Source organism: Porites lutea, chromosome 2 (genome assembly GCF_958299795.1).
Source record: "Porites lutea chromosome 2, jaPorLute2.1, whole genome shotgun sequence".
NCBI lineage: Eukaryota > Metazoa > Cnidaria > Anthozoa > Scleractinia > Poritidae > Porites > Porites lutea.
In genome coordinates this window covers 36,243,736-36,257,817 of record NC_133202.1, presented here as the reverse complement: position 1 = coordinate 36,257,817, position 14,082 = coordinate 36,243,736, and the positions used below count along the sequence as shown (strand labels likewise).

The window sequence follows — 14,082 nt, the reverse complement described above, 5'->3', positions numbered from 1 at the left end:
TAACACGGGTATGATAATGAAATAAAAACAGTATAATTAAAGATGAATTGTGATGAAATTAGATAGGTAAATAGGATCAATCAGGGTACCAAACAGAAAAGGTGGCCCTCACATGCATCGCAAAAAATTTCAGGAAACTCCTCTACTATGGCTTTACTATCATATGTAAGCAATGGAAAATTTCCTCCCTGTTTGCGTTTAATTGAGGAAGTAGAGCCTCCCGGTGGATTTGCTAACAAGCAGTTCATCATTAATTGGTCAATGCTAGAGCCAAAGGGAAATACATAATTGCTTTCCTGAGGAAGTGGAATAGCTTCATTTTGCGGCCAGGCGAGAAGTCAACATCCTGCTAAGAAATAACTCCAGTAATAATTAACGGTCTCCTACAAACTAATTTCTTTTTTGTTTTGCTGTTTTTGTTATTCCCGGTAAGGGGTTTAAAAGGTACTAACCGTCAATTTCTCGCTTTAAATTGTCATTTAATATGTTCTTGTAATGAGTATAATATATATATAAAAAAGCGTTCTCAATGTTACCGTGCAGCTAAAAGAAGTTTTTTGAAGCTTTAACTAATAAGGAGAGGATTTAGTTTCTTGCAAGTTAGTGGAAAGAAATTGGAATGTATGGAAAAAAATTGTTATTCTGTCCGCAAAAAGGACCAGCGAAAACTTAGAAAAATTTGGCCCAATTCATTAGTTGAAGGGGCTCTTTCCCACATTTTGACTCATTAGTTAATTATCACAAAACTGATGGTAACTTTTGAATTAGTCTTTTATATGACTTTATTATTAGTTTTTAAATGACAGCGAAACACCGAGGAGGTAAAAATGAAATATAAATGGGGTTAAGGATGGCGAGTTGGTGGAACTTAACGTATTGGATTGAAATCGCATGGGTAAAGCCAAAAACAAGAAATGGTCAAGATGCAGAAGCCTGTAGCTCTTCTAAGATCAAGGAAGTCAACGCCAATTGGTCAATCGACAGTTAAATGGCAACGACTAGAATGCACTTTATAATTCAATCTGCACGGTAATCCGTTCAAACTGAAGTTGTTTTCCCCGTAGCCATCGAATGGCGCTGCTTCTTATAGCACAATACCTTTTTGATGGCTTCTTTCAGTTCACGATTATACCAGGTCAAAACAATAGGATTTATGGCGGAGTTGGCAAACATTAGACAAAGGAACAAGCGCATCAAAATAGCAGGAACGTGGGACTTAAATTTACTTATGGTCAGCACGATAAAAAACGGCATCCAACAAAGAACCCAAAATCCAAAAAGAATTGTTACCATTCGCCCAGCCTTTTTCTCCCTTAGCGAGTTCGCTCTGTCTGATCCTGCGGGCATCTCTCTGCTCTGTACAACTTCCAAAGCAGAAATTTTTCTCGCATGACTTCTAGCGACAGCGTAGATTCGGTAATACGAAAAGAAAATAAGGATCGCAGGAATGAAGAACCAAAATAGCCACTCTGAACTCATGTAAATAACTTCGCTCACAAAGTGCTCACCGGAGGGTTTGGTTGTGGAACAGACGACTCCATCTGGGCGCCAAATAAGAGGCGGGAAAGCGAGACAAAACGCCGCTATCCAGACAAACGCGACAATAGCTGCGGAACGGCGAGGCGTGAGGTAATGACTAAAATGAAGTGGATAACAAATGGAGATGTAACGTACCATATTCATTGCTGTGAGGTTGAAGACTGAAGCGGCGCCAAATAATACTCCAGTCAACAAAATGATATAACATAGAGATGCATGAGGCGGTTTGAAATCTATCACAATTCTTTCGATCGCTTGATAAATTATATCTGTTGCGGCTAAGAGTAGATCTGCTGCGGCGAGGTTAGCGACGAACGCATTGCGGAGGTTGTGGAGATTTCTCTTTGAGCAAATGACATATAGAAGAAGACCGTTGCTCACGATGGCAAATACAGCGATTCCAAAGAGCAGAATGGTTTCAAGTATTCTTTCGACTGGCAATGAGGTGTCGTTCGAAAGATCACTTGAATTGTTGTGGGTCGCCATTTAGGCTTCTAGCAATATTTCTTTATCCCCGGCGATTTGTATACGCAGCCAGTGCGAAATGTTGACTCAAAAAGCTTGAATGGGGAACCCGCTCTGTCGTTCTGGCTGCGAATGATGCAAATTCTCTTTTCTGTTTACGGCGTACGGAAATTTAAAGGAAATGCCGTCGTGCATGCTGCGAGTCGCAGGTGAATTCAGGGGAAACTAACGACCTCTGAATAATGTGTCCTTAATTAAATGCTTTCTGCTTTGCAAAGATCAACCTTAACTACGGCGCCAAGCAGGGAAATGTTCATCAGTGACGAAAAGAAAAGATCACCTTTAGAAAAAGGAGACCTAACGCAATTAATAATTAAATAATATTTAGAGCTATACGTATTTACTTTACATGACTATGAGTAGATCTAGTGTGCCACGGATATATTTTTAGAAGCTGCACTAAGTTCAAATATGTTTTCATTGCATATTAAGCCCCGTACGTTTTAACAGCATATTTAACTTTAAGAATATATGTTTCAGTAGGAGACCGTACCCTCTTGTGAACTCCTGCAAATTCATTCAGGAAATTAAATAAAACTCAATTTAATCCATCCATTTTATAGTTGTCATCCTGGTTAGAGAAGCTGTGACAACACAAACAAGGCGATAGAACATTGAAGTACAATTTAAAACCATTAGAAGTTAGGTCATGCTTCTTTTACTGCCATTAAAAAGTGTTATGCTTCGTTCTTTTTCATAACGGGAGTTTAAAGGCGAGTTCAGTTGATCTGCTGACCGAATAAACGGACCGTCCTTGCAGCATTTATAAAAAATTCTTTCAATGATAAAGTAACAAACAACGTTCCTGTATTTGTGTGTGAAGATTCAGGGGATGGCAAACTTACTTTCAGATTCTTAAATTTTGATTGTAATTTCGTGATTACGCCCGGCCTTATTCTGAGTATAGAGCTGAATCTTGTGTATACCGTATGTTCATGATCTTCCTGTAAGGTTTAGAATAAAAAGTATGATGATTTCACGCTGAGGAGCTTTGTAATCTTTCGGATCAGTGACATGAAAATTATAATCCTTGTCTAGAAAAAACGAATCCAGAACTTCAAAGCCCAGTGGTCAAAAGGGGGCGGAAATAGTTGCATCCGCGCGCCAGCTCAGTGGCCTACCTTGAAATTGCCTCTAACATCTAGTCTGCAGCGATATAAATTCTAACGAAGATATTTGCGAAAACGTGTTTTACCCGCCGGGCATATTTTTATGTTTATCAATCTCTCTTGATCTCCATGATTTCGTCCTTGAATATTTGTTTGTCTCGTTTTCAACTAATTTAAATTCAATGACACTAATACAGTCATACCTTGTTTGATTGCAAAGGCTCAGCAGGAATCTTTGAAAAACGGTGTCATATTCATATTGTTTGATCATTACGATGCTAAGATGTTTAATGGATCCTGAATCATGCACGGCTCTTCGAGAATATTAAAATTATATTTATCTACTCACTGCTTCCATTGTATGGAGCCCACGGAGTTCCTACATACTTTAGTTATACTGAGATATAAAGCGCTGATACATTTAAAATTAAACTACATTAAAATGTGTTTTCAGAAGTTTAAACCATTGCTCCAGTTTTAAGGCCTAAATCATAATTTAATTCAAAAAAGGTGTTCTTTGGGAAAATGTCTAAATACAGGGGATACCAGATCAAACAAAGGAGACGTTTGCTATACTTTATGGAAACGATTAAACTCGATTAATATTATTTTAATTTATCAAAGGATCTTTTAAAGTTTCTTACCAAGAACAAAAAAGCAAAAAGTAAATAGTAATAAAAATACAAACTGAATTGTTGGATAAATTTTTGTCGAGTATGTTCAGTAGAAATATCTTCTCAAGAAGGTATTCGTTGTATTTGCGTCCGAGACAGAATCGTTTTACATATATTAAATGCAAAAACTTTTTTTCTCTTTTTATGGAAAGAAAAGCATAGTTTTTATCACTAAAGACATTGAATCAAGGTAATATTTAATTATCATCTTCAAACTGGTACTAGCTGGTGGGCCAAACAACGTCGGAACTCAGTGAAACTATTAACCAACCTTTTAATATATCGAGAATTGCTTTCGAGATAATTATCCTATAATTTCTATTTGAGAAACAATTAAAATTAAAGACAACAACAGTTAAATATAATTGTAAGGTTTCAAAAGAGCTATGTTGCTTTCCTTTTCCGCACGGGTTTTTGTTTTCCACAGCCTTTAATTTCTCTTTACAACTACAGTATACCCTATCAGGTGGACAGGTGATGAGAACAGGCGATTTAATCAGTTAACTTGACAGTTCCTTTAATTCTCGAAAGAACCGTCAGGTGCACCATGGAAAACAATTAGGAGAATTTACGTTTTGATAATTTGCACGTGCATCGAACCAGCAAATAAATAATTAATAAGAAACGCGTTCACAACATAGAACCGCTCAAAAGGAAAATTACATCGCCAATGTTCACTGGACTTAATCCCAATTCATACTTCTTTTAGTATGACACTTCTTTTAGGTTCTATACTTATTTCATTAGTGTTTTTTGGACTTGTCCGTGGTAATTATGTTAGCGTTAAAGTCAATATGTCCTGTGAAAATGGCGTTTGCTCAAGAAAAGGAGATCAAGGACCATGCATAGTCAAAGATGATCAACAAAGACTTTTCAGATGGGAACCAGTGAAGGTATTTTATTTCCTTTGTACAAAGATCAAACATTAGATTATGTTTATCTCATTATTTTACCCACATGATTGTGAGTAAAACTTAGCTCAACAGCTCATGGGAAAGTGTGTCCCCCAAGGAGATCCAACCGACCCGCGATTCGGGTTTCCTCGCGGGTGACACAGCATCGCACACACAAAGCAAAATGGCTGCGTGAAGGCTGTCAGGGTCTTTTTCCACTCGTCCTAAAAGTGACAAACTTCCATTTAATTTAAAAGTAATTCTGAAAAATAAAATAGACCAAAGCCTGTGAAAGTATAACTGAAAAACTTTATTTAATAAATAATTTTTCCATAGGCTTTCACTCACAACAATTCCCAAGACTCTAATCTTAGCCAGAATGAAATGCCTCCATAGTTGACTATGCAAGTGAAAGGTTTATTAATTGGGTATGTGGTACAGGAATATACTGCTTTACGCCCCTTAATTTTCATCCTTTCAGCCACAGTCTTAACGGCAGGCTACAGGCTACTAGTCTTGTACTGCCAGGTTTCACTCTCATGCACTCTGTCTCCAGCAGTGACGATGCAAAACATCTTAACTCGGTGGTAACCCTGTTAGATTCTGTCGTATTACATGTTTCATTGTGCAGGGTCTGAAAGGGTATTGTCGGGATCCGGGATTTGACCGAAATATAGTGCAGGATATGGAAAATTCGCAAAATTTCTTGTCGGGATACGGGATATATAGAGATTTGACCGCTACTCTGGAAGTGGTGATTGCCGTATTCACACTAGAGATGGATTATCCGCCTGAGACGGGTTATCTGTTGGACAATTCGCGTCAGACAGATAATATGTCTTAATTTGAAAACGAACCGGTCTTAATTCTGGATGGACAATCCACCTGACTTTATCCATCTGTTTTTCCGTCAATTTCTGACGGATTTTGAACATGGATTATCCGTCTCTAGTCTCTAGTGCGAAAACGGCCATTGATAAAGGAAACGACATTCGGGATCGGAGATGACAAAAGTTCGGAATGCGGGATTGTCGTGAAAAATGAGCGGGAATGCGGGATCAGAACTCCCCCTCCCCCCAACAATCGTCCTTCCAGACCCTGATTGTGCGGCAGGCCAACGAAATCGCGAATTTGAAGCTACACTGGATGCCATGGATAGGTAATGATTCTTTTGAGTTGTTTGTCAGAAAGGTCACGTGAGAGAGTTAGAGCTAGAACCTGGAGAAAAATTCAAGATGATAACATTGGCATCTAAACCAGCAATTTTTGGTGAGACTTTTTTGATTTCTGCGTAATATTCATTGTTACTGATAAGCTTTTCTTCATTCCACTTTATTAGCCTCCCCATTGCCGGCCTTTCTAAAAAAAAACTCGCTGCACAGCTTATGGAGCATGGGTGGAAAGTGGAAAGCGTCATTATCTTTGCCAGTTGTGTGGTGCCTAACAGCTTCCAGTGTCGTGATCACTCTTCACCATGTGCACTCAGAAGCTAACTATTTCCTCCCGAGCCCCAGGATGTCTTAGATCAGGGCGCAATAAGGTCATGAAGATAAGGCCAGCTAAAATTTGGTCAAATGTCTACAAAACCTTTCACAACATTCTGGCCAGTACGAGGCGGCAATAAGGATGTGTATTCTTCTAATTACCTGTGCAACAAAATCAGCTTGTCATTCTTTAAACAAAACTTACTTCATCGCTTTGCTATTGTTGTTTTGTTGTTTAAATTTAATATCACCCTTTACTTCATGTTTTCAGAGCTGCCCGATTTTCTAAGTGATGAAGAATGTGATCACATTATCGAGCTAGCTGAAATGTTTGGCCTCGAAGGCAGCATAATGCATACTGATGAATATCAGGAAAAACACAGGAAGGAAGTTAAAGGTACTATTGAAAAAGGGTCTCAATGGGGTTAACCGTCAGCCGTCAAACGGCCTAATATCTACCGTTAACCTTCAGAAAAGTTTTTTTTTATCGTCAACGGTCAAAAATGCAGATTAAGATTAACCGTCAAAAAGTTTCGTGGTATTTCAGATCTCACTGTTTCAGAGGATTTTCACGGGATTCTGGCTCCTTAAACTGAAAAAACTAGTTCCCTGTTCTCAAAAACACTCTTTCGAGGCTTTACAAGACCTTTCTAACATATTTCGAGATTTTACAAGTGAAAGGCCAAGACAACCTCCAAAACACAATTGTTGATATTAATTTAAACAGAAGTACAGTTAATATGTACTTTAACATTTGGATTTTCGGCGTTAGTTTCCCCGTAATAAGCGTCAATCGTCAAAATTGGAAAAAAAATTACAGTCAGCCGTCAAAGCTGACCACCCCATTGAGACCCTTTTGAATCACTTAATCCTGAGTAACACAGCAGATCGGTCAATACCGAACGATCTGTGCAGGTTACAAAGTTGAAATCCTTCCATTTGCGTGTTTCATCGAGGACGACGTATTTTCGAGTAAATTAACGATACTACAGGCTCTCATAGCTTTCCCCGTCGTGGGACGTTCGGTTCTCGTGCTCAGAGAGTTAAAATGTGAAATATCAGTAATTCTATCACAAATAGTGTAACAACGACTTAAGGTGGGTTTCCAACAGTCGTGTAATTTTTACTAACGTGAGTTCGCAAGTAAAATTTACGTGCGTAATGAAATAGAGGCAATGTATGAAAAGTGAACGCGCGTAAACGTGAAAGTTGAGCGAGGTTCAACTTTTATTTTTACGCGCGACCTTTATCTAAACGCACGTGTTTGTAACATTACGTGTGTACGCATGTAAACATTACGCGACAGTGGAAAGTCCACCTTAACAGAATTTAAGTTACTCTCACCATCCATACCTTTTTAACTGTAGGTCACGCGATTGGAGCCGCTGGAATATTTGCAAGTTGGGACAAAAATAAAGACAAAGAGATAACTAAAGAAGAGGTTTATAGATTAATTCTACGTTTTCTCCTTTTTAATATATATCGAAGACTGTCACAGACTCCCTTTATTAGCTGATCAAGGTCTGATGTTCCCTTGTGAAATTGTGAACTAATCCTTCCTGCGTTCACATTTGGATAGAACCAGTTATCCGCCGATCTTGCTGAAATTCTCAGAACGGCATTTTAGTATTTAGGCGTCCGAGAGTCATAAACCTTTTAAAAAATAACAAGGAAAATTAGCTTCTTCCTTCACCAGAAAACGTTAGTGTTTAAGATTCGAAAGCTATCTTTTTCACAAGTATAATTACCCACAGTCCAAAATGTTTGAAACTTGCTATCAGCCTGAGTTAACTTTTGTTGCATATCTTTCAGGTTATTCACTTTTCCCAAAAATACAAGTTTCTTTACATGAAGCCAAACGAAGTGGATAAAATGTGAGTAAGACTTAAAGAAAATATTATGTCCAATAGGAAATTTATTTTATTCCCGGTATTTTTGTCAATTAAGAAACTCGTTGCAAGAGGGCGCGGCATTTTAATTATGATAGGCTTCAACTCATTGTAACGAATTGTAAAGATTAAGGGATGTAATTTACAGCTTAATGATTGTAAATCGATTTCATTATGATAATGTAAATTTTTTCATCTCGGATAAAAAAAAACATGAAAGTGAAAGATATTCGAAACAAAAGGGTATATGATTGTGTTTAACACTAAGGGCGCTTTCCAAAAGTTAGAACTGGCCGGCCGGACCATGGCCAGACCTGTCATTTTGTAAACGAAATAAGCTTTTTCCAAGAGTTTTTGATGAAAAACTATTTCCTTCGTGCATGCTATTTAGGATTTGACTGATCTGACTGGATAGCTTTGATTAAAAGTGAAATTCTCATTACGACCGGAATGGCCTTGCCGGTCCTCTGACGTCAAGGACGGGAAAGTGCCCTCAGTTCGGTATCAAAGGTCATTGACTGTTATAGAGATAAGCCAACTCTTAGAGACTAAAGTTGAAGTTTCCTCTGACTGGCATAGAGCTAGTTGATAAGGGGAAAGAGAGAAAAAAATAAGGTCCTGAAAAGGTTTTTCTCGACCTAAATTAAAATGGACTTCCTCTAGATTAGATAGACGATGAAATAAAGAACTAAATTTTCTCATTTTGATCATATTTACACAGGATAGAACGACTGAAGATAAAGGCCTTTGATGATGGTATGCTGGAAAAAAATTCGTGCAATTTTACATTAGCTGAAAGATTGCAGCGCCATTCAAGGGAAAATAATCCTAGAAATTTTATATAGTGTCCACTGAGTTGTTCTCAACACGAAGTTGAATTTCAATGAAAATGAAGCCAATTTGAGAGGATTTAGTGGCCCTTGATAATACGTTGTCAACCGTACTGTGCCAATAGTAGCAGCCATGTGAAGCGTAACCTGGAGGCCTAAGAAACCATGAGGCTTTAATTTTGTCAGGAAAGATACAAGAAAGGAAATGACTCATTTATTTTAAAGCAACCAGAACAGGTCACTTTCTTTTTGGATCGTCGACTATTTAAAAACCACAAATAATAGTATCCTCATCTGCTTTCTCAGTTCAAGAATTCTCTACAACCTTCTTCCTTGTCAGTACAGAAGCTGTTCGGGTAAGAGAAAGCAGGGCACTTTCTTATAATTTACCAAACGTTTGATAGTCCCCAATAATGTGCCCTTGTAATAATAAATACTTAATTACAGTTGTGGTGAAAAAGATTCCAGTAGATGACGCGGATCAATTTAGGTTTCTGGGAAACTGCCCACCTACCGGCTCCGCTAAGTAAACATTAACACTTACTTCTCACTTAGGGCAAAATGTTAGGTTAGGGGAGGGGAGGTGGGCGGTTTCCGATGATGCAAGGGTAAAGGCACATGCACACACTGACACAATCGAGAGCCTTAGCATCGACGACGGTGACGGCAGCGAAAACGTCAATTTTAAAATGAATTCGCGTTTTTCCAAACTTAAACTTTATCGCGTTTATTCCAATTTGCTGAAAATGTCAAATGTAGGCGAATTTTCGTAGAGTTGATTTCTTGAGGACCGCACTCAAGTTTGGAGCGAAGAGAAAAAGAAATTCGTCGTCACCTGTTTACGTCCTCCATAAAACGTGCAATTAGGCAATGATTTCACGTCGTAGTCGTGCAGCGGACGGCAAAGAAATGTGCAAACTAAGCTTAATGCACGTGGAAAGTTATTGTTTTTGCTTAAAAAAACCTATTGCTTTTTTGACGTACCCGTTCTCGTTGCCGTCGCCGTCGCTGCCGTCGTTGCTAAAGCTGGAAAGCAACTGCATCCTTTCTTCGAAAATTTCGAATTCTCCAAAGTTCCTGACAATTCTATGTTGTTGTTTTATTTATTTCATTACCGCTTCATTCTCAGGTAAAGTTACGATACAAGAGTTTCGCAAGCTTCCAACAGCAGCCATGGACGCTTATATGAACAGACTGAAAGAAACGTCACCAATTCACAGAGACCGGAACAGCAACCAGGCCTGGATACATCAGGGAAGTCTCGCTGGTGACGTCATGAAAAGGCTAAGGAAAAGGTGAGTTTTTGAATTTAGAAAATTTACTAACTGGAAGTAGCTTTGCTTGTTTTCGTTTCTGTCTCATTTATTCATATTCATATTCAGTTTTTTTCTCATTTCATTGTCCCACTGACTGTCTCATTTTATTCTCAGAATCCAAAAATTAACGAAGTTACCTGATGGTATCATCCGTGGAAGTGAGCCTCTTCAAGTAAGTTTGACAAAAAACCACTCGTTTATGAATTGTTTTTCCCAATGCAGTTTCGAAGTCACCTTAATTATCGCTAATTAAAAGGAATGATCTCGTTTTATTCTTAGAATGCACTATTTAGCAATTATTGAATGAGGCTGAGAAGGATGTGAGGATTCATAATCAGATCGAGGACGATGTTTTCCACCGAGGCCTTTAGCCTTGGTGGATAACATCCTCCGAGATCTGCATAATACAATTCTTCAAATCATACGAAAGTCGAATTCAATAATTGTTTTATTATTCATTCAAAATAGTATAAAGTTCTTAACAAGCTTACCTCCTCGTAGACTAATTTCTTCTAAACTTTGGCCTATTTTTCGGCACAGTTTCAGGATATAAACACAGGGTCTTTTTTGCGGATACTCCTCAAAAAGTAGATAACATATATCGAGTAATATGTTTTGCGTATTCTTGTTTTCCTTCCGTTCAGTCTCAGTCAGAAATTCAGCTATCTCGTCTTCGGACAGTCGTGAATAAACAGCTACGCCGGCGCGCCGGGAAATCACGTTGATCGAAAGTCTGTTGGCCATGCATGCAGCCTCGTTTCCAATCAAATATACCAAATAATGAGGATTTAATAGAGCCGAAACCAATTGTGGAATTGCACGCATTTTAGGCATCCTATTGATGAACAGTTGCGACACGTAGATATACATTTTTTTAGCAACTATGATAATTTGCAGTCTGTCTACTTTGAATCGATTCGAAATTTGTTCAGCGCCGGCTGGTTATGAAGAATTAGCCGGGGGATTGGAGCCAATCAGAAACGGCGAAATATTTTGAATGAATAATATGAAAATTAACCAGTCCTACTACATCCATATTGATTTGAATTGTTTGTGACTATTTGAGTGAAATGCCTGTAAAATAGCAAAGGCAGCGTCGTGCATTGTCAGGCTGACGAAGAAACAGTTTTTGCTTGGAAAAATAGGTGCGCATTCGACCCCTGGTTAAAGCTCGGACATAAAAAGTCCTCTCTTGATACACTATACTGTAAACGATCACACTCAAATGTGCATGGTTTGGCTGACCACGTAGAAAGTATTGTTATCTCCAGAATTCTATGTTGAATACAGGGTACATTGATTCTCAAATAAAAGAAGGCGATAATGCTCAACGGTCTTTATTATTATTTTAAACTCCGGGCAGGTTGTGAAGTACGATGAGTATGGTCACTACAATGTTCATCATGATGGACAGCCCATAGCCAGCCACTCACATCTCAATTGCTGTCATCTAAACGTCACCAAGGTGCCGAGCTGCCGGCTTTGTAGGTGAGCGCATTCATTCATATTCACTGACGTAAATGAGGTTTTAATGTATATGTCACCTGAGTATAAACGAATAAAGCCTCATAGCGAAATGGCGTCCTATCTAGTTGCTGGGTGTTTACTATTAAATACTAACACTCCTTCTTTTCTATAAGAATGTTGTTTTTCTGGACCAGTCTGAATATTCTCATTTTTCTGTCGATTTTAGACTGAAAAAATTCTTGAATTATTCTTAATGATAAATTATGGGCTTATGGCATTTCTGCTTTAGAATGTGTCGGGGTTTCCGGCAATTACCAGTGTTCTTGCCGTTTAGTTAAAGGAGGAATTTTTCTATGGTTAAGTTTTAAACACAAATTGTACTGTATTTACATACTTTCAGCGCAAAATTGAGTCCTTTTCAAAATTATCAGCCTCGATATTCTTATAGCAAAAAAAAAGTGTAGTAAGTATAACATTCAAAAGTTTATAATGCTGTTTTTACAGCAGGGCAAGCTTCATGTACGCAAAAAACGCCTATTTTCGATGTCAGCAAAAATTAAAATGCAAGGATGGATCGGTAACTCAAAAAAGGCGAGGAGGGATTAAGGTTTCTTCCTTCAAGTCAGTTCAACTAAGCCACCGATTAAGCGGTACAAAGTCCCGTTCAAATTTAAATATTTAATTATGCATCAGTCAATTCCAGCTTCGCCCAGCCCCCCCCCCCCCGGGGGGGGGGCTACTGCAGGGCATTAGCCCGCCTTGTCAGTGCCGGGGGTGGGGCATTTGCAAATTTTGTGCTGCCAGGGGGCCGGGCATTTGCCAACCCTGGGGCCATTCCCGAGCTTTTGACACGCACCCAGTTTCCTATCAGAATATAACTACACAGCTGGGGGGAGGGGGGGGGGGGGGGGTAGCGCAGCTGGAATTGACTTATGCATTACGATAGAAGAGTTTCAGTAATATCTGATAAAGGACTAGAGAAAACTGTTTTTCTTAGGTTTATGACGATATTGTATTACTTAAACGACGTAGAAGATGGTGGAGAAACCGCTTTTCCAGTCGCTGATAACGAGACCTTTGATCAGTTGGTAAGTGTCTAATTGCGTCTTGAAAGAGCAGAATGGTTTGGGTGTGATTGAACTAAATGAAGGGCGAAAAATATTACTCAATCATGTAGCATTTCAGTACTGCGCACATGCGCAATACTACAATGCTATCTTTATAAAGCGGACAAAACAGGACTTAAATACACTTTAGGGAGGATAACGGAATAGCCTAATTTCCAAGGCCTTTTTTTAAAAAAGGCCTAATTACTTGTACCAACAAGTGAGAGGCTAGACATCCATCGTGCTATTTGCGACTTTCAATGCAATTTGCTTCCCACACATTTTTTGCATAGGTATTGCTTTTAATTTCTTTTGGACTAATAATCGTTCCTTGAGAAGACGAAAAGGAAACTTATGCATTTTTTTTGTTGAGAAAACAAATTGCATCATTGGGTTGGTCCCAACACTGCTGCTGCATAGCCCTGGTCTCCGCGCAATCTCAAACACTGGCCATTAAAGATGTAGATTGCTAACTAACAGAAACGCGAATCTCAACAGTATCTATGTCCTTTCTCTTTTGAGTTATACATAAAAAGCATGGACAATGACAAATTCAACCTCATGGAATTTTGCTACGATGGCAACTTGGTAGTAAAACCAAAGCGAGGCAAGGCTATAATGTGGTACAATCATTTCATTGATGAAGAGACCGGCTGGCTTGGGGAACGAGATGACTACACATTACACGGGGGGTGTGGGGTGAGGAGCGGGGTCAAGTGGATTGCAAACAACTGGATAACAGCTCCGGACGCGTCTCTTGCGCATATCAAAAGTAATTTTGAGGTTGCTGATGATGAGTTAATAGAACAGCATAAACAGTTTAATCCAGGTGATAGGTAAAATGTTAGGAAAAAGCAACTGAGCTTTAAAAGCCGTTTTAATGGTTCCTGTGCAAGAAATTTTAGCATGAGCACCGGCGGAGCTCTTTTGAGCGTAAAACAATTTTTTTTTATGATTAACTTTTAATGTTTTTCTTTAAACAAACGTCTTCTGTAAAAAAATACTTAATAAATAAATCAAATATAAATTAGCTACCAATGAGTGGTCTGTGAAAATAAACCGCAAAATAATGTGAGTCGCAATTGTAATAAAAAGAACCGACTATCTGGTAATTTAAACAGTTTTAATATTTGGATTTAATCCTCTAGAAGCTCTGTTTTTTTGTCTTGCTGTTTTTAAGGGGCAGTGAAAATAAAAACTGACAATTTCTTGAAACAGAAAGTTGTTTCAGTAGATGTAACCTATGATCA

At 38.5% G+C, this 14,082-nt stretch overlaps 2 protein-coding genes across 2 annotated transcripts; one reads left to right on the top strand and one right to left on the bottom strand.

Annotated features, from left to right (window-relative positions):
• Nucleotides 1–1,038: 1,038 nt before the first annotated feature.
• On the bottom strand, nucleotides 1,039–2,025 carry LOC140926121 (5-hydroxytryptamine receptor 4-like). Its single transcript, XM_073375914.1, has one exon. The coding sequence runs from the start codon at nucleotides 2,023–2,025 to the stop codon at nucleotides 1,039–1,041; it is 987 nt and encodes a 328-aa protein (XP_073232015.1).
• A 2,481-nt stretch (nucleotides 2,026–4,506) lies between these two features.
• Nucleotides 4,507–13,876, top strand: LOC140926928 (transmembrane prolyl 4-hydroxylase-like). Its single transcript, XM_073376602.1, has 11 exons — nucleotides 4,507–4,740; nucleotides 5,928–6,009; nucleotides 6,496–6,621; nucleotides 7,592–7,665; nucleotides 8,037–8,098; nucleotides 8,835–8,869; nucleotides 10,073–10,238; nucleotides 10,374–10,431; nucleotides 11,623–11,747; nucleotides 12,724–12,814; nucleotides 13,355–13,876. The coding sequence occupies exons 1-11, from the start codon at nucleotides 4,558–4,560 to the stop codon at nucleotides 13,670–13,672; spliced, it is 1,320 nt and encodes a 439-aa protein (XP_073232703.1). The 5' UTR covers nucleotides 4,507–4,557; the 3' UTR covers nucleotides 13,673–13,876.
• Nucleotides 13,877–14,082: the final 206 nt, after the last annotated feature.

Excerpts from the sequence above, each read along its gene's own strand:
- LOC140926121 (XM_073375914.1), bottom strand. The coding sequence starts at position 2,025 with ATGGCGACCCACAACAATTCAAGTGATCTTTCGAACGACACCTCATTG.
- LOC140926928 (XM_073376602.1), top strand. The coding sequence starts at position 4,558 with ATGACACTTCTTTTAGGTTCTATACTTATTTCATTAGTGTTTTTTGGA. Across the intron at positions 4,741-5,927 it reads TCAGATGGGAACCAGTGAAG|AAAGGTCACGTGAGAGAGTT; the intron begins GTATTTTATTTC and ends GTTGTTTGTCAG. Across the intron at positions 8,870-10,072 it reads GATAAAGGCCTTTGATGATG|GTAAAGTTACGATACAAGAG; the intron begins GTATGCTGGAAA and ends CTTCATTCTCAG.